This window comes from Rhinatrema bivittatum, chromosome 1 (genome assembly GCF_901001135.1).
Source record: "Rhinatrema bivittatum chromosome 1, aRhiBiv1.1, whole genome shotgun sequence".
NCBI classification, from domain to species: domain Eukaryota; kingdom Metazoa; phylum Chordata; class Amphibia; order Gymnophiona; family Rhinatrematidae; genus Rhinatrema; species Rhinatrema bivittatum.
In genome coordinates this window covers 94,037,970-94,064,977 of record NC_042615.1, presented here as the reverse complement: position 1 = coordinate 94,064,977, position 27,008 = coordinate 94,037,970, and the positions used below count along the sequence as shown (strand labels likewise).

The 27,008-nt window shown below is 46.0% G+C and overlaps 1 protein-coding gene across 2 annotated transcripts in view; it reads right to left on the bottom strand.

Moving 5' to 3' along the window:
- The window catches only part of GALNT7 (polypeptide N-acetylgalactosaminyltransferase 7), a 313,223-nt gene that overhangs the window by 32,106 nt on the left and 254,109 nt on the right, over positions 1-27,008 (bottom strand). For both annotated transcript variants that reach the window (XM_029575498.1, XM_029575411.1), the window contains exons 8-11: positions 19,388-19,510; positions 11,704-11,922; positions 11,189-11,287; positions 9,350-9,478 (exon numbers count right to left, since the gene is read on the bottom strand). In XM_029575498.1, coding sequence (XP_029431358.1) covers positions 9,350-9,478; positions 11,189-11,287; positions 11,704-11,922; positions 19,388-19,510 — 570 coding nt within the window. The remainder of the gene's footprint in view (positions 1-9,349; positions 9,479-11,188; positions 11,288-11,703; positions 11,923-19,387; positions 19,511-27,008) is intronic.

The window sequence follows — 27,008 nt, the reverse complement described above, 5'->3', positions numbered from 1 at the left end:
ACTTACTCTGCATAATTTTGTGTCATCCGCAAATTTGATCACCTCATTGGCCATACCCCTTTCCAGATCATTTATAAATATATTAAAAAGCACCGGTCCAAGTACAGATCCCAGAGGCACTCCACTGTTTACCTTTTTCCACTGTGAAAACAGACCATTTAATTCTACTCTCTGTTTTCTGTCTCCTATCCCATGACTTTTTAGTTTTCATAGAAGCCTCTCATGTGGGACTTTGTCAAAAGCCCTTCTGAAAATCCATATACACCACATCTACCGGTTCACCTTTGTACACTCGTTTATTCATCCCTTCAAAAAATATAGTAGATTTGTGAGGCAAGAATTCCCTTGGGTAAATTCATGCTGGCTGTGTCCCATTAAATCACTCCTATCTAAATGTTTTGTGATTTTATTCTTTATAACAGTTTTCACAATTTTTTCCCGGCACTGAAGTCAAGCTCACTGGTCTATAGTTTCCTGGATCACCCCTGGACCCCTTTTTAAATATCGGGGTTACATTGGCCATCTTCCAATTTTCAGGTACAATGGATGATTTTAATGATAGGTTACAAAATAACTGAAATAGATCTGAAATTTCATTTTTTAGTTCTTTCAGAACCCTGGGGTGTATACCATTCGGTCCAGGTGATTTACTACTCTTCAGTTTATCAATCTGGCCTATGATATCTTCCATGTTCACCATGATTTCGTTCAATTCATCTGAATCGTCACCCTTGAAAACAGTCTCCGGGACGGGTATCTCCTCAATATCCTCTTCAGTAAACACCAAAGCAAAGAAATTATTTAATCTTTCCATGTCGGCCTTATCTTCCCTAAGTGCCCCTTTAACCCCTCAATCATCTAATGGTCCAACCTTGATTGTATTTGAAAATTTATAAACATTTTTTAAAAAGGCTGATTTTGCAACCTTTCCAATTTGAGATTTGCACATACTCAAGTATTTTGTACAACTGGTGAGCTGTAATCTGAGCACTAAGCATAGAACCCTGGAAGATCTTCTTCCCATATGTAATTGTGTTTGGATCCTGTTGCGCGTCCCAGCCACGCTGTGCCGCTACCGGGCCTGCTCACCTTGGGCTCCCCTGCACGGGCTCTGTTCCGTCCTCCCTAGCAGCAGCAGCAGCAGCAGCCAACTCTTGGCATCTCCAGCGCCGGCCCCAAATGCCTCCATCATCACAGGTCTCTCTATGGAGCTCCCGCAGGGGCTCCACGTCCTCGGCCCTGCCCCTAGGCATGCGCATGGCCGGCGCCTCCTCTTTTAAAGGGCCCAGGGTGAGAACCTCAAGCCAGATGCCTCCTGATGACATCACGAAAGCATCCTATATAAGGCGAGGGCCTTCCCTCAGTTCCTCGCCTTAGCAAACGGGTCGTCACACTTGTGTGAAGCTAGTTGCCATCCTGTGTTCCTGCATTCCTTGTTCCTGTGCTTGTTCCAGTGTTCCTGCAGTCCTTGTTCCTGTGTTCCTTGTTCCAGTGCTTGTTCCAATGTTCCTGTGTCTTCCAGTGCTCCTGCGTTCTCTCCTGTGTTCCAGCGTCTGTTCCTGTTTCACGTTCCGTTACCCAGGTTGTACCTTCTCGGACTGATTTACGGTACTGACCTCGGCTTGCCTCTGATCACGTTTGGACCGCTGCCTGGAACTGACCTCTGCTTGCTACTGACCATGCTCAGACTGATACCTGGAACTGACCTTTGCCTTGGCTGACCACCCTGTGATCACCAGGCCTGCCTGTTCTGATGCTTCCCACGGCTTCTACAAGCAAGACCACTAGGCGCTGCCTAACCTGACCAGAGGACCTTCAATTCCTGTTCCGCTCCAGTGGTCTCGGGTAATCTCTATTCTGGTCTAGTTTATCTGTTCTCCACTGGCCGTACACCTTTGCTCTTGGTGGGCACACCTCTCCGGGAGACCCTCAGAGGCCCACCAAAGCCCAGGCGGTCCGGGTATCCAAGGGCTCAACCCACGGAGCCCCTGGACTGTTATTGGTGAAGCTCCAGCTAGCCTCTGTCTCCTCGTGTGTTCCGCCTCCTGGTGGCAGGCGCCCTCTGGGAACCCTCAGAGAGCCGTACTAATCCTGCGCCAGGTCAAGGGTCCACCTTCAGCACAACAGGTTGCCAAGGCCATGGACTCGGCGGAGTTCTCCGCTTTACAGGCTATTCCAGGCCTGGCCTCGTGTCCGAGAGCAGCAGCAATTCCTCAAGGCATTGGCCACCTCGGTAGAGAGACTACAATCAAAACTTGAAGAGTCCGCCATGGCCAACCCAGGGACTCTAGCTAACAGCACTTCCTCTACCTCATCGCCCTCTCAGGCACTGCTGGCTCTCCCAGCTCCTCCCCATTTCAATGGGGATTTTCGTCTCTGCGGGGTTTATCAACCAGTGTTACATGCAGTTTGCATTACAGCTTTCTTTATTAAGAACATAAGAACATGCCATACTGGGTCAGTCCAAGGGTCCATCAAGCCCAGCATCCTGTTTCCAACAGTGGCCAATCCAGGCCATAGGAACCTGGCAAGTACCCAAAAACTAAGTCTATTCCATGTTACCGTTGCTAGTAATAGCAGTGGCTAATTTCTAAGTCAACTTAATTAATAGCTGGAAATGGACTTCTCCTCCAAGAAATTATCCAATCCTTTTTTAAACACAGCTATACTAACTGCACTAACCACATCCCTCTGGCAACAAATTCCAGAGTTTAATTGTGTGTTGAGTGAAAAAGAACTTTCTCCGATTAGTTTTAAATGTGCCACATGCTAACTTCATGGAGTGCCCCCTAGTCTTTCCCAGATGAAGTGATGAAGATCACTTTTATCTTATCTTGTTTGGAAGAGAAGGCCCTGGCATGGGCCTCCCCGCTTTGGGAGTGTTTGTACTCCAGCAGCTCCCTCAATTCATTTCCATGTTCCGACGCACCTTCGAAGATCCAGGCCGACAGGCGGTCGCCGGCCACCATCTCTTCCACCTCCGCCAGGGGTCTCACACCCTCTCAGAATACACTGTGGAGTTCTGAACCCTGGCTACAGAATTGGGTTGGCAGGAAAACTGCCTGCGGGCACTCTATCTCGAGGGTCTGACACCAGCTCTGAAAGACGAATTGGCAGCCCGATAGATTCCCACATCGTTGGATACCTCATCGCTTTAGTTGGGTGGATTGACCACTGCCTCCAGGAACGGCACCAGGAAGTAACAACCAGCCAAGTCTGGCCCTGGAACCACCTTGATCTGTTAGCCCCAGATAAAGGGCATCATAGGCGGCTTCCCCGCCAAAGGAAGAACCAATGCAAATAAACCACGGTTGTCTTACTCCTGAGGAACGCCTCCGAAGACGGAAGTCCGGTCTCTGCTTCTACTGTGGGGGCCATGATCACCTTATCCAGACCTGTCTGGTGCGTCCGGGAAACTCCAGAGCCTAAGCCCGGCGGGGGTCCTGAGCTTGGGCACTACAATTACTGGCCCATGTCTCTGCCATCCAGACCCGAACCGCCCCTTCATTGTTGAGGTGGACGCGTCCGCCATTGGCACCGGGGTGGTCCTCAGTCAATACTCCACCAAGGGAGCCCTTGTTCCGTGTTCTTTTTACTCCCACAAGTTTTCACCTGCTGAACACAACTACACAATTGGGGACCGCAAACTCCTGGCCGTGAAATTGGCTCTCCAGAAGTGGCGTCCCTGGCTTGAGGGGGCCCAGCACAAATTCACCATTTACACCGGTCATAAGAATTTAGAACATCTGAAAGAAGCTCAATTACTATATGCAAGACAGGCCCGCTGGGCTCTCTTTGTCGCACGCTTCAACTTTGAACTACGCTACCACCCAGCTGAAAAGAATCTCCGCACCGATGCACTCTCATGCTCTGTAGAGCCGGAGGATACCCCTGAAACTCTAGCTCATTGATCCTGCATGCATTTCCATCGCAGTTACTACCACCGTGCCTGCTGGTAAGTCGGTGGTGCCTCGCCGCCTCCGACTTATTTGGGCCCATGACTCATTGGGCCCATGACTCCCGTCTCGCTGGCCATCCCGGCCGTGCCCGAACCCTCAAGATGCTCCACAGATACTACTGGTGGGCTACTATGACAAAGGACTCCCGTAACTACGTAGACTCTTGTCCTGTCTGCGCTCAACAAAAACCGCCCTTAGGACATCCGTGGGGGCTTCACTAGCCCCTTCCTGCACCCACAGAACCCTGGTCCAGTCTTTCTAGAGACTTCTTTGTGACCTATCCTCGGCTCCTGAACTCGCCCGACTCTTCCTGAATCATGTCTTCCATCTCCACGGATTGCCACAAGAGAGCGTCTCGGACAGAGGCCCTCAGTTCACGGCAAAGCACTGAAGATCCCTCTGCAGAAAATTCAATATTACTTTGAACTTAACCTCCGCCTATCATCCCGCAGGCTAATGGTCAGGCTAACGTAAGCCTTCCTCCGGTCCTATGTTAACGACCAAAAAGACAACTGGGTTGATCTTCTCCCATGGGCAGAGTTGTCACACAACACTCATGTTGCATCCGCCACTGGGACCTCTCTGTTTGCGGTGGTTTTTGGTTGGCAGCCCGCCTGCCTCTTCCAGTCCCACTCAGCGTGCCATCTCCTGCAGCGCAGTCCATGGCCCAGACCATCCATCGGCTATGGGACCAGGTTAAAGAACGCCTTTGTCAAGTAGCCGGGCCGGGTTGGCCCAATATTTTTGCCGGGACAGGTCTGGCTTAGCACGCGGCACATCCGCCTCCGGCTGCCCTCTCAACGATTGGCCCCAAAGTATGTGGGACCATTTCCCATTTTACGCCGAGTGGGGGCTGTAAAGTACCAACTGAAGCTATCGGCAAGTCTTGGAATTCACAATACATTCCATGTATCCCTGCTCAAGCTCCTAGTCTTGTCCTGGCCGTCTTGGAGACCACCACCACCCACTCAGCTCTCAGCTGAACCTGAGGCCACCCTCCAGGTCCAGGAGGTCCTGGATGTTTGCCGCCGAAGAGGACATTGGGAGTACCTCCTGGTGTGGGAGGGCTTCGGACCAGAGGGAGCCCTCCCACCACTTCTTGGGCAAGAACCTCCTTCAAGCTTTTCATCAACAGCACCCAGAGAAGCCTAGACCGGTAAGGGGGAGTCCTAGAAGGGGGGGGGGTTACTGTTGCGCGTCTCGGCCGTGCTGGTGCCGCGACAGGGCCTGCTCACCTTGGGCTCCCCTCCACGAGCTCCGTTCTGTCCTCCCTAGCAGCAGCAGCCAGCTCTCGGTGTCCACAGCGCCTGCCCCGAACGCCTCCGTCATCACAGGCCTCTCTATGGAGCTCCCGCAGGGGCTCTGCGCCCTCGGCCCCGCCCCTAGGCGTGCATGCGGCTGGTGCCTCCTCTTTTAAAGGACCCAGGGCGGGAATCACGGGCCAGTCGCCTCCTGATGACACCACGTAAGCGTCCTATATAAGGCGAGGGCCTTCCCTCAGTTCCTCACCTTGGCAAATGGGTCGTTACACGTGTGAAGCTAGTTGCCGTCTTGTGTTCCTTGTTCCTGCGCTTGTTCCAGTGTCTTCTAGTGCTCCTGCGTTCCTGTGTTCCCGTGGTCCTTCCTGTATTCCAGCGTCTGTTCCTGTTTCCTGTTCCACGTTCCGCTACCCAGGTTGTACCTTCTCGGACTGATTCATGGTACTGACCTCGGCTTGCCTCTGACCACGTTTGGACCGCTGCCTGGAACTGACCTCTGCTTGCTACTGACCAAGCTCGGACTGATACCTGGAACTGACCTCTGCTTGCCACTGACCACGCTCAGACTGATACCTGGAACTGACCTTTGCTTTGGCTGACCACCCTCGGATGGATACTCTGGCTTTGACCCTTGCGCTCCATACGGACACTCTCCTTGCTTCTCCTGTGACCACCAGGCTTGCCTGTTCTGACGCTACCCACGGCCTTCTACAAGCTAGACCACTAGGCGCTGCCTATCCTGACCGGAGGACCTTCAGCTCCTGTTCCGTTCCAGTGGCCTCCGGTAATCTTTGTTCCGGTCTAGCTTATCTGTTCTCCACTGGCCGAGCACTTTTGCTCTTGGTGGGCACACCTCTTGGCTACCTCTCCAGGAGACCCTCAGAGGCCCACCAAAACCCAGGTGGTCCAGGTATCCAAGGGCTCAACCCACGGAGCCCCCGGACTGTTATTGGTGAAGCTCCAGCTAGCCTCTGTCTTCTCGTGTGCTCCGCCTCCTGGCAGCAGGCGCCCTCTGGGAACCCTCAGAGGGCCGTACCAATCCTGCGCCAGGCCAAGAGTCCACCTTTAGCGCAACAGATCCTTCCTAAGAGGCACATTAGAGCAATCCAGGTTGCACTTTGCACATTTCAATGCTGACTCTACAATTACAGAGTAGTGCAGCAGCTGGACTATTCCAAAGCCTGGGGGAGCCTGGACTCTATACACTTTAGCTCAATCTTTTGGGCAGCCGGAAGACATATTGGCACTTGCCTCATCCTCATTTGCAGTTCCTTGAGAAGGCTTTTTACCAGGATGGAAACAGACCTGAGGTTAGAGAAATTGCAACAACCTGAAGACATCCAATCTCAGGTCCTGCTCCTTCTTAACAATGATGGACAATGACTTCACTTGCTTATCCAGACAGCGTGAGTAGCTGAGATCTTCTAGAAGAAATGCATGCTGAGGCAAGTTGGACAAAGGATCTGAAGGAATCCCCATAGAATCCTCCTCTCCTGACTACAGGGAAATGCTGAGCCAGGACCCTGACTGAGGAGATGTCTGCTGGTCTGAGCGGGAAACGTCTCATAGGAACTCAGAAGGAGCTGAACCCATTCCTTCTGATTCATGAAGGGATTTCCTCTGCAGGTTGTGAAACTACCGCCTCAGGCTCACTTCTACCACCAAAAGCCTCTTAAGTGAGGCCTGAATCTTTTGCGGACTTTTACTGGAAAAGTCTCCTCCATCCTGGACAGGATAGTTCCAACTTCCCTTTCTGGTCTTCAGGAGGCAAAGAAATTCTTCACTAGCTCTGACAGTTGGGCTCCCCACTTTTTGAGAGTCCATTTGTGCTGGAGTTAAAGGACAGACCACCTCTGCAGAAACCCAAATTGGCTCACTTTCAACAAGTGCTATTTCACTGATTTTGAAGAGGAGCTCAGAGCCACAGTAGTTGCAACTTAAAAGTGGCAGTTGCAACACACTCTGTTCCAGTTTTGTCAAAGTATCCCACTGACCCAAGCCAAGACTGATCATTGGTGCTAGTATAGTTACCTTCTGTGCCACAGCTCTACTTTCCATGGTAGAGCTATGGAGCAGAGGTGATATGATACAGACTTTCAAATTCTTGAAAGGTTTTAATGATCCAAAGATAACGACAAATCTTTTCCGTCGGACAAAAATCAGCAGAACCAGGGGTCGCGATTTAAAACTCCAGGGAGGAAGATTCAGAACCAATATCAAGAAGCATTTCTTCACAGAGAGGGTGGTGGATGCCTGGAATGCCCTTCCTGGGAGTTGTCTATTTTTATTTATTTATTTATTTATTTATTTATTTAAGGGTTTTTTATATACCGAGGCACGTTTGCAAAACATCACCTCGGTTCACAATGTAACATAACCTAGCAACAAGCTTTACAATAATATAAATTTTTTAACAAGGAGTCAGTTAACAGGGGCTGGAGGAAATAATACATAGATTATATACATATGTACATTTTTTTTTTTTTAAAACAATAGAGTTAATCAAAGCAGTTAGGTTATTGGCGGGGGGGGGGGGGGTGGGGTATTAGGAGTAAGAAGGTGGAGGAGAGGGAGACCCACAAGAAGTGGGGAGGAGGGAGAAAAGATATAATTGGGGCGTGAATCAGTCGGGTGGTCATATCGTAGCTTTGGAGGGGAGTCCGTTAGTTAGTCGGGGTAAGCTAGTTTGAACAGCCAGGTTTTGAGATTGTGTTTGAATTTTTTGTGGCAGGGTTCCTGGCGTAAATGGGGAGGCATTTTATTCCAGTGGGAGGTTCCTGCTATAATGAATGAGCGCTCTCTAAATGTGACATGCTTCATGAGTTTAGGAGAGGGTGTTTGGAGTTTGGCCTGGTGTTGCATTCTTGTTGGTCTAGTCGGAATGTGGAATGAGAAATATTCTGGGAACCATTGCATGTTTTGGTTGTGAATGGCTTTGTGTATGAGTGTGAGTGATTTATATATTATCCTGGAGGTTACGGGGAGCCAGTGTAGTGGCTGAAGAACTGGAGTAATATGTTCATGACGGTGAGTATTGGTGAGGATGCGGGCAGCAGCGTTTTGTAGTAACTGTAGCGGTTGTAAGGTACTTTTTGGTAAGCCTAGTAGGATGGAATTGCAGTAGTCGAGTTTGGACAGAATCATGGCTTGCAGCACTGTGCGGAAGTCGGAGGTGTGGAGAAGAGGTTTGATTCTCTTCAGGGTGTGGAGCTTAAAGATTCCGCTTTTTATAGTGGCAGAGATGAATTTTTTGAGGTTGAATTGGTTGTCTATCATTATGCCAAGGTTGCGGACTTGTTGTGTAGGAGGGTGGCCGGGTAGAGAGGGGGTGGGGGGAAGATTGTGCAAGGGGTTGTTAGGGGGAGAAAGAATGAGAAGTTCTGTTTTGTTGGTGTTGAGTGCTAGGAAATTGTTAGTGAGTACTTTGTTTATTTCAGACAGGGCAGAGTTCCAGATCTTCATTGCATTTGTGATGGAGTCAGATATAGGGATGAGTATCTGCACGTCGTCAGCATATATGAAATGCTGGATACCCAGTCTACTTGCAGTTCCACCCTTTGTTCCTGATCCAGCCTTGCCCTGATCCTTCGGCCTGATTTCCTGGTTCCTGACTCCGGTACGTTCTTTGGAATTCCTGTCTGCTGCCAGCCCTGACCTTCGGACCGTCCACTCATCCTGCTTGCTACCTCCTCCGAGAAGACCGCACCTATGTCCAAGCGGCTCGGGTCCTCACGGGCTCCTCCCGGGGGGACCTCGGGCTTCCAGTGGCGAAGCTCCTGATTGGTCTCCTGGCTCCGTTCCACCTCCCGGCCATCACATCTTCTGCGGAGTCCTCTTCGACGTTTCTTCATCATCCGCAAGGCCGGCCCAAGGGTCCACAGATCATAACAGTCTATCTTTCAGGCACAGCATTGCTGTGCCCTTGGAGACATCCAACCACATATAAAGTTATTGGATTTCCCAAAACCTTGGAAGACCCCAAAATCTTGTGTATTTTTTTTTAATTGGATAGAGTGGCATGTTTACATTAGAAGGGACCAATACAGAGAGAAGAGATAGGAGACACGGAAGGTAAAGTAGATATACAGAGAAAGAAGCAGATACAACAGGATCCCACAAAATGGAACATACCGGGAAGTACTGCCAATCCTTGTACTCCTTTAGGCTACAGTGTGTAATCATAACTTTCGATCCATCATTTCCTTTCGTCAAGCACTGATCATACTGCATCAGCTGATTGGCTTCATTGATTCTGAAAAGCTAATCAAATGTCATGTGTTAAACTTTTATAACAATAGATTTCTATTTTTTGAGTCCTCAGACAACACACCCTTTGAACGAATGAATTCCTGAAGTAAAAAGTAATTTTCGATGAACAGAAAAAGACCCTGTACCCTAGTGACAAAACTCGCCTTCTCAAAGTTATTGGGGAAAAAAAAAAAAATCAGATGCAGCCCTAAGCATGATTTTATGAAAAGTCAGCTTTGGACTCGATATTAAGCAACTTTTGTGGTAGCTCAAATAAGAGCAGTGCAGTCTGTCACTGCATAAGCCTGTGGCCATATTATTCTGGTTTTCGTGAAAGAGCATCAACACAAGTGAGGATGTGGATAGCTGTTCCCCATGCAAATTGGGTGGCACCAGTATGGGCCAAGGGATTTCAGAGTTCATAAAACACTGCCCATGTGGACAAGATGTAAAGCCATGGTGCCCTATGCACCAGACATTCACTCAGACTTTGTGGCCATGGGTATAAGGTATGTTACTGGTATTTTTGTATAGCTGTATGTTTTTAAAGGCTTGGTATCTAGGTGTGGCCTGTAGCCAAATGTCTTGCTATGTGCTCTGGTTAATGATACATTCCCCTGAGGTTGAAAACAATTCAACAGCACATGCTGCAAAGCACATCTTTGTTAACAGCTCAGTTTAAATACTTGGGAATTTCAACTACTAATCCAAAATCTCAAGCAGATCACGTCTCAGACTCTTTCTGGCCAAGATCCAAGTGTAGGGCTTGAACTCTGAGCTGTGGACATACTTTCTTGGCCTTTTGGCTAAGACTGAGAACCTGTGCAGTACAAGAGGTTTAACATCCTGCCATCCGATCCCACTGCAGATACGATAATGTTAAAACCATTGTCAAAGTAAGAGAATTTAAAAAAAAATCTATCTATATATGTCTCAAATAAAGGAAAAGGCAATTCTAATCTGGACTCATGATTTAGCAGATCTATTATGTGCTTTATTCCCAAGGTAAGGACAGGAAGGCAGCTAAGTGTTCACAACTGATTAATGATCCATCAGTAATAAAGGAAACGTAACTTTCATCTACTTAGATCATTCTCATATTTTGATGGCATAAAATAATATTTATGTTTCAGAAAGGTAAAACAATTTCAGCTGTATTTTATGTGAGTGGGGCATGAGAGGGAGATCAGTCTCCTCAGATACTGGGAAATGATTTCACCTGGGCTGTTTTTGTTCATGGAGGAGAAGCAGAATCCCTCTCTCTCTTTGAAAAACCATCATCCTGGGGAACAATTTCTTTCCCTTAAATCTGAGATTATTCTCTTGAAAAAAATGCAGGCTATTCAAAATTGTTCTCTAAATGAACTTCTTCCTCTTCACAGACTGCCCAGCATAGTTTTTAATCAGAATTAGTACTTGTAAAATTTGTACCCAGAATAAAACAATGCTCAGGTGACTACTACTCATTTTGTAAAAGAAAAAAATATTTAATAGTTATATTACAGTGAATTTATTTTTGGAAGTATAGTCTATAGCCTGCTCTTCTGTTGAAAGAACATGTCCTTTCTCGTCTGCTAGTTAACGGCCCCTTTTACGGAAGGGAACATTTTTGCACAGAACTTCTACATTGCTGTGAAGGATTCCAACATTCACTACTGTGGGTTTCTATCTTCCGCCTGTAAAACCCATTCCACTCTGCACACTCTGGCCCATCTTGCTTACCTGGTTTCCCCCCATCCTGTGGCATGGTCCCAGCTCCACAAAGCCGCCATTTGTGTGCCCCATGCTGTCTATGCAGTAACCGGACTCCAAGCTTCTGATCTACAGTAATAACAAATATTGCAGTAATGTGCATTAGCAATCAGGGTTAAGTAAAATGGCCTGCCAAGGATAGGCAAGATAAAAATAAATATCCATGTGGGATTCCTAAATTCAAAAGATAGGCTTCAATATGATTCGAGAATTTTCCTTTCTAAAAGTGATTTTCTTTTTTGCCTGGAAAACCTGTAATACTAACTGATGCTTTATGGCACTGTGCCCTGTTTTCCACCACTTCCTAGAGATGCTTGTCCTGTTGCATGGGATTTTCTGTCAGCTTTTACAATATAACAAAGTAAAATAGATCATCTTTTACTTCACAGTTCATTAAAAAAAAAAAAAAAAAAAAGTAAATAAATAAATAAATAAAAGACATCAACACGAAAAATCCCCTTGTATTTTACATGCAGTGCACCTACCTCTCCCCATTCTACGTTTTTAGCTGGTAAAGGGTAGTGTAAGGGTATGTCGTAGGCTATTTCTTCCATGAACCATTTAAAGCTTTTGCAGTTGTGGTCTTCCCGGAACTTTTTGAGGCTAGATATATCTCCGTAAGCTAGTGCCTTTGTCTCAGGGCGGCTTGCATAGAAGTACTCTTTGTAGTCATCCCACCAAACTTCCACAACTCGGACATAGTTCTGTGAAAAAATAAAAAAAGTGAGGTCTTTTTTAAACTGAGATGGGAAGAAGGAAGACTCAGTAATGCAAGAAGCCAGGCTACAGACAAGGGCGGAAAATCCCAGGTGCCTGCCTAAACATTAGCACCTGCCGCATGCCCAGACCAGGCCAAGAGTCCGCAGCATAACTGTGACTAGCCTAAGGATGGTCCACATCTGAAAGGAGCCACCAGGGTCATAACGAGGGAAAGGGCTGCAGGAGGAATCGTGTCAGTCGAGCAAAGGAGAGGGAAGAAACACAAAAAAGAGTCAAAGTAAAACATATCTAAAAGCAAAATAAAAATAAGTAGTGGGATGGCTTGGTGGGTCAGCAGCAGCAAAGTTTGATTCCTAGGATCCTACAAATTTCGGTTTCTTCCACCCCTGCACATACGCACATTCACTGGATTTAAACGCTAACAGACTTGTAGTGAGCAATTTTCCTACTACTTGTATAGCTGCAAAGTCCAAATCTACTTTTTACCAATGGTCTTTGCAATCGTTTTTAAAGTAATGGAAATTTACCTGTATCTTAGATTAAATGTGGTGCTTAGAAAGCTCATGACTATTCATTGCGAGTATCCTGAACATGTGACCCGTTTGGGTGCCTTGTGGATTAGAATTTATAATCCCTGACTCAGGGCACTGTGGGACCACTGCAAATTTTACACAAATTCAGTAACTAAATACTACAAGTACAAAACTGCAACTTAGAACTAGCCATGAAGCCACAGGCAGATAATCCAGATTCGACAAGAAGCCCGTTTTAATACAATGGGAGTAGCTCGATACCTCCAAGGGTTAACTTGCCTCTACTGCTTTTTCGTTAGCTTATTTTGTTGTACTTTTGCAATTTCTTCTTTTTTTGAAATCAAAGGTAAGTGATTCATTACAGTTCAATCCCAGTGTTAAAGAAACTCATTTTCCTTGAGCCACTCCTGATCAGCTCTGCATGCTGTGCTCCTGCTTTTCACTGATCAGTGTGATGCCTGCATGGGGGGGGGGGGGGGTGCATGAAAATTGGTACAGTAGCATCTGACTTCCTTACAATTCAACATGGGTCAGAGGAAGAGCGAGCTGGGGACTGGCTAAATAGAAATTGTTTTCAAAAACACTTATCTCCATTGGAATAACCTAAAAGACTGAATGAAGAGAGGATCATAATGACTGCTGTGTTTTAATTGCTAACTGAATTATACAAAATTATGTTGCTAGTACTGCACCTTTCGTGTGTTGTGTCCATCGGTCGCAGACGGCTGCAACCGCTCTGCCTTACCTCTTTTTCTCCTCCTTCTCTCTCTCTGGGCAAGATGGCTGTCTCCGGTGCTGAGTGCTGCGGGCCTCGGCGTTCTCAGACCAGCATGAGCGCCCCTATCCGCCATGATCACTCCCGTGGCCTCTTAGGGCGCGAGCATGCACATCTCTGATGCCTCAAACACAACAGATTGCTAACTCCATAGACTTGGCTCAGCTTGCAGCCCTGCAGGCCATTCCTGACCTAGCCCAGCGGATTACAGAACAACAAAAGTCTTTGGAAAATCTTGCTACTGCCTTCAATCAGTTACACACTCAACTGAACTCCTCAGCTCCTCCTGTAAAGGAGTTGCTGGCACCAGTGGTAACCCTGAAGACCACTGGGCCTCTATCTATATCTACCCGCTTCACAGGTGAAGCCAAGATGTGCAGAGGATTCCTCAATCAATGCAGCATGCATTTTGCTTTATAGCCTACCCTCTTTCCCACTGAGGCTTCAAGGACCACCTACATCCTGTCGTTCCTCGAAGGATGAGCCCTGGCCTGGACTTCACCACTATGGGAACGTAAGGACCCTATCCTGAATGACCTATCAGGATTTCTACAACTGTTTAAGTCTGTGTTTGATGACCTGGCTCGCCAGACCATCGCTGGATCTGCCGTGGCTTCAAGACCATATGCCACAATTCAATTGGGCCACTTTGGAACTGTCCCGGTGGGACCAGACTGTCATGGTCGGTGCCTTGCTGAAGTTTCACCACTCATTTGCATGCCTATAATTCCATCATTACCTGGCTTACCTCCACAATATGCCTCCTTTCAGGATGTTTTCTCTAAGTAAGCAGCTGATGTGCTTCCTCCACACAGAGAGTTCGATTGTGCCATAAATCCGAAGCCAAACTCAGAACCACCCAAAGGAAGAGTCTACCCTCTTTTCTGTAGCTGAAACCAAAGCTATGTCTACCTACATACAGGAAAATCTACAAAAGGGCTTTATCAGGCCTTCTAAATCCGCTGCTGGTGCAGGTTTCTTTTTTGTAGGGAAAAAAGATGGCACCTTATGCCCCTGCATCGACTACAGGGGTCTGAACGAAATTACCATCAAGGACAGGTACCCCTTGCCTTTAATATCTGAATAGTTTGATAGACTCCAAGGGGCCAAAATATTTTCCAAATTGGACCTAAAAGGAGCATACAACTTTGTGCGTATTCGAGAAGGAGATGAATGGAAGACTGCTTTTAACACACGTGATGGTCACTTTGACTACTGCTTCATGCCCTTCGGTTTAAGTAACGCACCTGCAGTCTTTCAAAATATGATGAACGACATCTTACTGGACTTACTGTATCAATGCATAGTAGTATATCTTGATGATATACTGATCTTTTCTCAGGATTTGCAAAGTTATCAGGAGGATGTTAAGAAAGTCCTAAGACGTCTGCATGCTTCTCTACGCAAAGCTTGAGAAATGCGAATTTCACAAAGAAGCTGTACCCTTCCTGGGATATATCGTTTCGAAGAGCAGTTTTCAAATGGACTCTAAGAAACTTGAGAGTATCCGGGACTGGCCTCAACCCACAGGCCTGAAGGCATTACGTCGCTTCTTAGGATTTACCAACTACTACCGATCCTTCATTAAAAACTACTCATCACTGACAGTCCCTCTAACTTCTATGACCAAGAAGGGAGCCAACCCTGCCAATTGGTATCCTGAAGCCATCTCAGCCTTCATGATGCTCAAAGAGGCTTTTCAAAAGAAGCTGTGTCTCGCCACCCTGATCCACAGCGTCCTTTCATTGTGGAGGTTGATGCATCTGACGTAGGTGTGGGGGCAGTCCTAAGTCAGTACAGCGAATCCAATGTACTCCATCTGTGCTCCTTCTTTTCTAGGCGGTTCTCGCCTGCTGAGAGAAGCTATGGGATAGGAGACAAGGAGCTTCTCGCGATCAAACTGGCTTTTGAATAATGGCATCCTTGGCTAGAAGGCACTCAACACCAAATAGTAGTATACACAGACCACAAGAATCTAGAGTACCTTCAACATGCTCAATGACTCAACCACCATCAGGCAAGATGTCCACTTCCTTCTAAAATACCGACCTGGAGGAAAGAACACTCGGGCTGATGCCATATCACGCTCCTTCTCATCTCAGGACGTGCCAGATGAACCCCATCATATAACTGATCCTGCAAGAGTGGTCCTCGCAGCCACTCACACGGTACCTGCTGGGAAGATGGTGGTGGCCAGAAAATTAAGGAAAAAATGTTGAGATGGGTACACGATTCTTGCCTGGCAGGCCATCCTGGTCAAAGTTGCACTTTAGCAATATTGCAAAGATACTACTGGTGGCCCACCATGAAGGACATGCAAGCGTACGTGGGTTCCTGCGTTGTCTGTGCCAAGCAAAAGACACCACCCGTGCGACCTTGAGGTTTATTACAACTTCTACCATCACCGGATGAACTTTGGACCCTTATCGCTACTGATTTTGTAGTGGACCTGCCATCATCCAGTAGCAACAACACCATATGGGTTACAGTCGACCGGTTCTCTAAAATGGCACACTTTGTAGCATTACCAGGATTACCCTCTGCTACTGAATTAGCTAAACTCTTCATTAAACACATCTTCCGTCTTCATGGGATGCCCAAATATATCCTATCCGACAGAGGAGTGCAATTTACTGCAAAGTTTTGGAGAGCATTATGTCAGAAGTTTGACATCACTTTATATCTAACCTCTGTCTACCATCCTCAGTCTAATGGTCAGACTGAGAGGATGAATAGGACATTGAAACAATTCCTGCGATCCTATGTTAACTCTAGACAGAATGACTGGGCTGAACTACTGCCTTGGGCAGAATTTGCCATCAGTTCACATCCTGCTTCTTCAACGGGGTCTTCCCCTTTCCAACTTGTCTACGGGAGACTACCCTTACCTCCACTGCCTATTCCATTGACAGTAGCCTCTCCTGCTGCCCAGGCTACTGCAGCAGAATTATCCCAGCTTTGGAGACAGATGAAGGAATTCCTTCTTAAAGCAGGACAAAAGGCAACGAGGACCTATGATGCCCATCATCAAAAGGCACCCCAGTTCCAGCCAGGCGACAAGGTCTGGTTAAGCACAAAATACCTCCGACTCAAGCTTCCATCTGCAAGAGTTGCTCCTCGCTTTGTGGGACCTTTCGCCATCCTTCGGCGACTAGGAAATTTAACATACAGTCTCAAACTGCCTCCATCTATGAAGATACACAATGCATTTCATGTATCTCTACTAAAGCCAGTGATACTCTCCGAGTTCTCCAGAAAAAACCAGAGCCCACTAGCCTGGACACAGAAGATGACATTGAATACGCCGTAGACAACATCCTTGATGTGCGTAAAAAAGGCAAGACATGGGAGAACCTCATTTCGTGGGAGAACTACGGCCCAGAAGAAAACTCCTGGGAACCACCGGCCAATATTACAGATGCTCCGCCAGTTCCACTTGGCACACCCTCGCAAGTCCAGACCACCTGGAAGAGGTCTTGGAGGGGGCCCTTTGAATTGGGGGTACTGTTGCGTCCGTCAATCACAGACGGCTACGACCATTCTGTCTTACCTCTTTTTTTGCCCTTTCTCTCTCTTTGGGCAAGATGGCTGTCTCCAGTGCAGAGTGCTGCGGGCCTCGGCATTCTCAGACCAGCATGGGCGTTCCCATTCGGCATGCTCACTCCTGTGGCCTCCTAGGGCGCGAGCGCACACATCTCTGACGCTCAAATACACATCATGTCGGGAACCGTGGGGGAGGCCCCACCGCATGACATCAGTACCTCCGGGTATAACTAGCCTCCGCTTCCACTACCTAAATGAGTTAGCAAAGACTTTGCTTCGCTACTCTGCCTGCTCTAAACTTCCAGCTTAGATGCTTACCTTCGCTAAGGGCATCGCTCCAGCAGAAGCTCTAGCACCCGCTCCTCGGGGGGTCTCTCGATTTCTACTACCCTTCGGGGCATCACTAGCATAGACAACCGCTCCTCGGGGGTCTTGTCTTTTATTCTTCCAGGATATTGGACCATTGGGTACTCACTCCTCGAGGGCCTATCCGCTTCATATCCTGCACCACGGACCTTCGGTCCCACCATTCTACCATCGGGAAGATGCCAGCTTTCCGTGAGTACCTCTAGGAACCAGCACTCCAACTCCACCCACCACCTGCGGCATTACCACTCTGCAGACTCCTGCCTATCGTGAACATCTGGGTGAGACTACACTACTGAGCCTGTTGAGCGTATTGGCACCTCGTGGATCAGTGCCTTACCTTCCTGCTTACCATCTATTACAGCAGTACAATAAAAACTATCCATTCTGTGTCTGCTAACTGTGTCAGCAAATCGCATTGGTTCCCCACGGGGCTCCTCCCCATGGGCATGGTCATCTCCATTGCGACCAAGGGTCCACAATGCCTCAAACACAACATCGTGTTTTTGGTGCAATGGGGAAACACACTTCACTTTGGTATTTCCTGCTCCCCAGGTCTTGTCAGGTCATAGACCATGTGCCAAGCATCAAGACTTCTGATCTCGACCATCAGCTCAAGGAGCAATTAAAATAATCAAGGGTAAAAAAAATAATACAGAAGTAACAACAGTGAATACTCCTCTATGTACATCAGCAGGGCTGGTGCAAGGGTCTGTAGTGCCCAAGGCAGATCAATATAGCACCACCCCTCCCCCACAAACCCAACCTGAGTTGAATGAACCCTCTGACAGTGGTATATATATAGTTATGGTCAACTCTTACAGTGCTCTCTCTCTCAGTACTCCGTGATTGCTGTTGCCCTCTCTTTACATTTTGAAAATGGCACCCTCACGTACCCCAGCAGCACTCTGCCCACTAATGCCGCCCTAGGCCACCACCTAGTCCTGCCTAACGGTTGCACTTTGGGGGCGATAATCAAACTGCCCGCATTGGTGCGAACACTTCAGTAATTTTTTACCTGCAGGGTTTGCACCAGTAATGAATGCAAAAAATTAGATACATAGGCTTGTGCCTGCTTTTTCTGTGAGTACTTTTTCCCCTTCGAAATAACACATGTAGATTTGAAAATGCCATCTACCTGAGGTTTTTTACTCCCCCAACCTAAAAATGCCCTCAAGAATGCCTTCTTTCAATGTGGGTAGAACATGATTAATTTTACCCAAGTTGAGGGTGGGCAATTTTCAAGCGGCCCATTTCCATGGGTTTAATGCTGTTTTACCTTGGAAAACGCTCCGGTTGTTGCCCTCTTTATAAATAGCAAAGAAAACCTTTGGTAAAGCCAGTATCGGTCTGCAGTGTTCTTGTGGTGGAACAGATACTGGGCCTTGATGTTCAAAAACCTGCTCTCCAGCTCTTTGAACACGTAGCGGTAGGCCTGCTCCTCAGCACGCTGGGCATGCAGTGATGCACAGAGCCTCTGCCATAACAAATAGAACCTGCCCACTGGTTCAGTTTTGGCCAGGATACTTCTTGAAAGCGTGAGACTGTGCTGGCTCTTCCAGCTCCAGGCAGTGGTGCTCTCAGGTCTCACAGTCAGGCGTAACACATCCAAGCACCAGTGCAAGATGCCCTTATGCTGCCGCTTCAACCAGTTTACTGCAGACCACCAAGACAAGAGGCATCAGAGCCCTAGTTCACAAACTGGAAGTTACTCTGCCTGACCCCCTAATGTTGGCTGCCTTGCTTGTATATGGTATCAGTTATGATCTTAAACTGAAGAGGCAATCCGAAAGAGGGGGAGGGGGCCCAAGTTCATGCAAAGGTTTGCAGTTTCATCACTGAGCTACAAATCTAATGCATCTGCAGGCAGGATGTAGGAAATGCTCCATTTTAGCTTGTGTTATTCAGTCCGCCCCTTTGTGGCCACAAGAGCAGACAAATGGACTTTAGATCTATCTGTGCCATTTTGTCTCTAGGATGGAAAAGTCAGACATCTTAAGCAGGTGAGCTACAGCAACAGGGTCTATGTCCTCAGTCAGAAACTGCCTACATGTATGAGACAAGAATCCCTAAGTGGGGAGGGATACGAAAGGATGCCATATATAAAAAAAAGTTTTAATGAGCTTTAAAGAGACATCTTAAATAACCAGTATATGTTAAAAGAAGCAAAAATGAACAGTTATAAGCTAATCTGAAGGCCAAACTTGGGAGTTTGTTACTCCAGCCCATCACCTTGAGCGTTGGAGAGGACCCTACATAAACAGGAGGAGGGTTTCCTTGCCATCCATGGAGACGATAGATGTGTCCAACACGAGAACATGGTGTGAACAGCAGCTTTCCTCCGCACTGCCAAATCTGGGAGACAGAAGAGACAGCGTTATAAATTTCACTCAACATCAGCCTTCATGAAATCCCATGATAAAAACAGCAAAAACCAATTCTGGACAAAAGATGAAAAAAAAAAAAATTGTCCATTGCTTGTTGAGGAATGCAATTTATCTGTCAATCTGAAGTTTGCTTCTACTGGCAGATTAAAAAAAAAAAAAGTTAATTGGACACTGCACATTTTTCAAATTACCATCCTATTTCAGTCTCTGCCAGTCCTAGCAAAGATTATTGAAAACACTGTTTTGAAACAACTAATTGATTTAACCGAGGAACATTCAATCCTTGACCAGTACCAATTTGGGTTTTTGAACATTTTTTAGTACACAGACTTTGCTACTATCAAGTCTGGATCAGTTTCGGCGAGGATTTGAAAGCATTCAAAACTATGTCCTGGTATTGTTAGACAATATTAACAGCATCTGACACCCTTAACCTTAAATTGCTATTGTCTCATTTGAAAAACACTGGCATCACTGGTACTGTTTTCAATTAGTTTTCATATCTTGCAGAGCACTCTTTTCAGGTTCGAAATGGAATATCTGCCTCCCATTGGAATCCAGTTAAAAAGGGAGTACCATAGTGATCAGCCTTATCAGATGCTTTATTTAACATCTAAATGGCTTACATTTGTAAACTGCTATCCAGCCTGCAAGTAGGCTATCATCTTTAAGCTGATGATATTCAGTTTTCTGTGCCTTATATGTATGACTTTTGATTATAGGGGGGTTTACAAAATGTAAACTTAAGGGTATTTTTCAGGCAATTACAGGGTTTTGGGGGGTATCAAAAGTTGGTGTTTATCAGTGTTTTCATGATGTGAATTAAAATTTTTGGTGCATATTTAGGTGGATTCAATTTAATAAGGTGTAAATCAATTTACCTTAAAATTTGTACATGCTGTGTTGCACGCTGTGTGTATGTGGCTACGGTGGGGGTAGCAGGGTGTGTATATGTGGCTGGCTAGGGATAGCAGGGTGTGTGTGTGTTTGAATGTGGCTGGAGAGTGAGTGGCTTCAGGGCTGAAGGAGGGCTTGAGTGGCTGGAGGGAGATGGCAGAGTGGGTGTGTGTTTGTGCTGGAGGGGGATGGCAGGGTATGTTGTATGTGGCTATGGGAATGGCTGGAGGGGTGGCAGAGTGTGTGTATGGTTTCAGGGGTGCTGAAAGGCAATATGCGGGTGTGTATAGAAAACACTCCCCTCCCCTTTGCACACTGCTCTCCCTTTAATCTCCCACACTGTTCTTCCCCATCTCCTTGGCCTTCCCTCTTCATACCAAAGGTCCTTTGGCTGGCAGGGCTTAGGCTCTCTGTTAGCACAATGCTCTCCTGGTACCTGTGTTTGTTTTCTAAGACCAGCAGAGCTTGGATTCCCATCAATAACCTTTGCTAGGACTGGCAGAGACTGAAATAGGATGGTAATTTGAAAAATGTGCAGTGTCCAAGTTAACTTTTTTTTTTTTTTTTAAATCGGCCAGGAAGAAGCACATTTCAGATTGACAGATAAATTGCATTCCTCAACAAGCAGTGGACAAATTTTTTTTTAATGGGGTTGCTAGTGTTCTCACAAAGATCTTTAACTAAACCAGTCACACATGGTTCTAGAGAGCATATAGAGGTAGTCATTGCAGCTATAATATTTACAGTCTTGGGCCTGGACAAAGATGAAAAATAATGCCATTTTGTAGCTATTATTTCTTGCGGAGATTCAGCTACAGCAAGTACTTGAGGAAATCTATCACAAATTTTCTTAATTTCTCCAAGGGGGTCTTACCCTTTCCAACTTGTCTACGGGAGACAACCCTTACCTCCGCTGCCTATTTCATTGACAGTAGCCTCTCCTGCTGCCCAGGCTACCGCAGCAGAATTATCCCAGCTTTGGAGACAGACGAAGGAACTCCTTCTTAAAGCAGGACAAAAGGCAAAGAGGACCTATGAAGCCCTACTTATAAGTCATCTTGGCCAAAACATTTGGCATGGTCTCAATCTGTCTCTCAGCGATAATGGCATGGCTATTTCACAGCAGGCTTGCCATCAATTTAGATAAAACAGTGGTGATCATATTGAAAAAGTTTCCTTCTAAAGATGATCCAACTCTTTTTCATTTGAAGAGCATTATATATCCATCACATATCCATAACGTTAGACTTTATTAAAGAATCCAATCTATCACTTTGAGCCCAGTCCAAGTCTGTAGTTAAATTACAGTTCTATAAAATAAGAATTTTATGACAATTAAGGCTGTTACTTACTCCTCTGACTTTTTTGTACAGTGCCCTAGGCCTTGGTACTGATAGACCTGGACTACTTTAACTCTCTGTACATTGGGCTTCCAGCAAACGTATTAAGAGCTTCCATGCAAAATTCAATGGCATGGATTCTTTCAGGCACAAATTAGTATGAGCACATAACTCCAGTTCTTTTTTCCTTTCTACTGGTTGCCAATCTAGTAGCAGATTAAGTTTAAATTGGCCCTATTGGTCCATACATTTTTAAGTTACTCCTTCACATGATGCTTTCCATTTACAATCTATCTTGTGTACTCAAGAGCTGCTTGTCAAGCTCTTTTGGATATTCCATCTCCTTGACTGGTACATCTTGCAGAAGAAAGAAGGCCTATTCAAATGCAGGTCCTTCGTTCTGTAATTCTTCGTTTGAACAATTACATCAACAAGTTATGTACTCATACACTTAAAAAGCAATTAGAAACATACTTATTCCAACAAGACTTTGAGATTGGCAACTAGTCAGGAGGCATTTTTGAAATTTGTTTGACTAGTCAAGGTTAACAACTGTTTGGCAGCAGGTCTAATTTAAGCTATTATTTTTAATCAGGGTTGTGTCTATGAGCATGGGATATATCTGAAGGAATCTTTTTAGGTTTTTTTTCTTATGCTGGTTTATTATGTGTTTTGTGTGGTAACCTTGCCTTATATATGTTTTTAATTTGCACCCTGCTTTGAACCATGATATGAGCATGTTATACATTTTTTAAATAAAAATAAATAAATACAACTCCCAACGGGAGGCAGGAGGGTTTTGTAAGGACTGACATCCTGCTGTCCATCAAGCACCCGCTGCTACAGGTAAATAACTTTACTTTCTCCAAGAACAAGCAGGTTGGCAGTCCTCGCACATGGGAACTCTCTAGTTATAGATTGCCTCAAACAGAGAAAATATGCGGACAAGAGAACAACTTAATCTTTTCTGTTTTTCTTCTTTTTTAAATTTTATTTATGGACTTCTGAACCAAATTAACAGGCCCTATGAGGGATGGAGTTGGGTTCTACATCCCAAAGAGACATGGTAGGCTGTTCAAAACATACTGATGCATAGTGATATGCAAATGTGTGGAGAAATCCTCACATTGCAGCTTTTACTACAGGCACTGTCATGGCTCCAGCACAGAACCAGGTCTTCCTGGATGTAACAAAAGGGGCACAATTCATTAGCTATGGCAAGTCCAGGTTTATTGGTGTCAGTGAAACAAAAGCTGAGTGGATTATCTGAGGACTTCAGTCCATTCCAGGTAGAAGGTTACAGATGACTTGTAATCCAAACTGCAACATCAGTTTATCTTTGTGAGATTAGGTAAAACTGTAGGCAGAGATTTAGGGATGGCCTAGACTCATTGTATTGCAAAAATTTAGTATAAGATAGAAAAGTTGCTAGGGACTGGAGCTCATCAACTTCATATGCCAAGTGATTGCCACCAACAATTATGACCTCCCAGGTCACATACTTTTATTCACAAGATCCCAGTGGCTCAAAGGTAGCTTTTACTGGATGAGCATTATGTTGAGATTCCATGACATAGCAGGAGGATTGACAAGGGATTCAACTGAAGCCAGTATGCTTAAAAACATACATCTAGAGGTTGTACAGAGATGGATGAAAAGCACCAATTTCACCAAGGTGAGCCTTAACTGCGGTCATCAAACTGACAGAGAAATGCAGAAGGTACTCAATTTTCATGTGAAATAGGAGAAAGGATCTAGGGCCTTTCTCTCAAACTACAGAGCAAAAAAACTTTGCCATACCACATCATAAGATTTCCTCTTGAAATCCTTCTTTGATGCCAGAGGAATACGAGACACATCACTAGACAGATTCAGAGGTTTCAAGGCTACTCTTTTGAGAGGGAGTCCGAACCTAATACTGGGATGGTATAGTATTTCATGATGCTTATATTTCACTGTTGAGGAATTTAAAAAAACTAACAGGATCCCCAATGGATGTCTCCCAAGGAGTGGGAACCAATCTGTCTTGGCCAAGAGGGAGCTATGAGGATTATGATTCCCTAGTTTCTTCTGAGTTTCCACAAGGTCTCGCAAACCAAAAGAATTGGAAGATACACTTTACCCTCACCTTAGACTGGAGTGGAGGCTTTTTGTATCAGAGGTTAGTTGCCACACTCTCCTTTGCTATAACAGAAATTCAGGAATCTCCTGTTAGAGAAGATAGCAACAAAGCTACCACAGGTGTACTGCCACAGAATATCTGGTTTTCAACTCCCCTATTCAGGGACTATTGGAAGGATTCCAGAACTCAACTCAGTCTATCCACCAGGCACATGGCTCTGAGGCCATAAAGTGAGAGACCACCCTGTTCTTCATTAGGACAGCTTCCTGTTACAGGCAGTGCAACCCATTCCTCCCTGCTTGTAGACATAGTTGATAGCAACCTGTCTGTTTAGATGAGGACCAATGCTTTGGCCAATTGAACCTCAAAATTCCTTAGGGCAAACCTTACTGCCCTTGCTCTTAAGTGGACCCAAGACCCTGGGTGTGGTGTCCCTCTTTATGAGCTCCCCTGACCAAGGTTGGACACATCCATACTCAGGATAGTTTGTACCATAAGAATCTTGGATTAATCCAGCCTCTACGACAGAGGGCCCATAATGGTTGAATAATGCAGGTGCTTAGCTGAATATGCTAAGTGGCTGGTATCCACCAACATCTTAAGGTATATTGGACTCTTTGTCTGTGAAGGTTGGCTTTAGGGGAACCCCATACAGTCGATTCCATAATGACTAACATGACATGTCCCCTACCGATGTCAACTTACTCTTTGCAGTGGATATCAATATGTTAAACCCTTTTATGTGGTTGAACAGCTTTTGCCCAAACCATGATTAGTTAAGGTTTTATAAATCCTATCAAGATGGTAGCCTCCGGTTGGATTTAGATAAATTAGTAACAGACTACCTACACCCAGAAGGATTTGCTCATTATTATGTGGCATCTTCTTGAGCTGTATCCTAGAGCAACTGACTGTTCAAGCAGGAAAGACTTGCACCATTGCTTTTCATAGGTGCACAGTTACCGACACAAGGCATGGTGGGTAGGCATGATGCAAGGACAAAAGAGAATATGCAATATTGGAAGTGGATTTCCTCTACTATGAATCCAAAATGCTCTCAGAGCTGGAAAGATCTCTATACAGATGCAATTCCTTAGGTCTAGAGAGAACAGCTCGACCTCTTCCCCTTACCAGGCACTTGTTTGATGACCTCATGTTTAGAATGGGACAGAGGTCTTCCAACTCTTGGCGATCAAGAAAATACCTGGAGTAGAATCTCATCCTCTTACTCCTGCTAAATTGGGTTGGGTCTCATGGCCCTTTAAGAGGGAAGAATGTCCATTTCCTGATACTGAGTGTGCCAAATCGCTTCTCCATGGGCAGTTCAGAGGAGCACTGAATAGGCATATTCTCCACTATGGATAGTGCTGAGAACCCAAGTGTCTGAGGATACTCTGGGACAATGGTTTATTTAAACCTTGGTTTCCCCTCAACCAGAAGTTTCTATATCACCAATACTGGAATTGGAGCAAAGCCCCTCCAATCCAGTCAAAGCCCCATGCCAAGTTATGGTTGGGCTACAACTGTAGTTCTTTATGTCCTCTGCTCTCTGTAGCAAAAGAGAGAAGACTGTTGCTGTTGGGGTCAAGGGCAACAGGAAGCGTTTCCTTCCTCTACTGCGTCCCACTTGTAAAAGTCTGCTGTTGATAGTAGGGCTGGATTGGCAGTGCAGAGGGTGCAGGGTGGCCTTATCACTGAGCCATCACTTCCTCAACCTCCTACCAAAAGGAGGATCTTCAACCATCTATTGTTCCCAACGTTCGTCGGTATATAAAAGATATTAAATAATAATAATAATATCTGGTATGTAAAATGGCAAAGGTTGAGCAGACCATGTGATTTCCGCATTCCAGCATCTCATCCCTTAGTGACCTTAGCAAGTCACAGTGCTTCAAAGGAACTGCTCTGCTATCCCCTTGGTTTGCGTTCAAGGGACTGATAGTAGACTATGCCATCACTGGGTAAAGCCCCTTAATAGAGCTTTCTCCTCAGTGAGCTCAGGGATCTAAATCTCTTGGGCTTCTTAAAGACAAATTTAACCACCACAGACAGATACAGTAGCTGCTGCTTTTCAAATCTTGCAGCCTAGGCATGATAGTCTGCTTGCTAACAGGAACCACAGGTTCTCTTGGATGGGCACTACCACAGTATCCCCAGAGGGATCCAGTAGTTGGTCCTGGACTCTTCCTCCTTCTGCACCTCAAATGGAATGGCAATCTTATTCCCTGCAAAGGAGGTGATGTAGAGGGGCAGTGACCTTTTCCCTGACCAGAGGAATCCTCAGAGCCATAATTCTGTTCCTAGGATTATCCTGTCCGGACCAGACTGCATGACTGGGAGTGAATCAGGATCTTACCCAGTTAGCAGGTACCATCCCAGGGAGGACTTCAACTGCATATAGGGCTTAGCCTGAACATTTGCCAATGTGCTTGAAAGATACATCGAAGAAATTGTCCCAGATGTTGATTCCATTGGAGCAAGGGCACTCTTGGAGCATCAGCAACTACTGATTACTCATGTGCCCAGGGCATTCTGCAGTTTTCCGTCCAGCTCCTCCTCGAAAAACAGCCTATGCCAGCACAGACTATGAGCAGAAGGGGAGGCCATATCTTCCTGGACTCCAGAGGTGAATAAGTCACCTGGATCCTTGAAGACTTTTGAATTTCTGGGACAATGGTGAGGATGAACTTTCCTCCCCAAAGGAACACCTCAGGAAATTAATGCCAATGCCAGAATAACCCCTTTCCTGGTATCATGCATTGACCTGCTTCTGAATCCTTCCTGGTGCATGGGTTGAGGGGGAATTGAAGTCATATCAATACATCACTGGTGGTTGGTGCAATTCTGGATCCCTCGATATTGATACTGCCAATGTGAATCCCCATTAAAATGGCTAAAGCCTATGGGAATGGTCTCAAAGGGGAGCAGCCCAACATGTTACAGTCTGTTCCCAGGCAAAGCCCCCTCTATCACGGGGCAAAATAGACCTAGCCTGACTGCGCAGGAATCAATTAATGATATACAGGTTTTTGGAGAATTAAAAGGAAAAAGACAATTCGAAGGCTCAGAAAACCTGACCGAAGCTCCCATGAGGCACCGGAACCTGT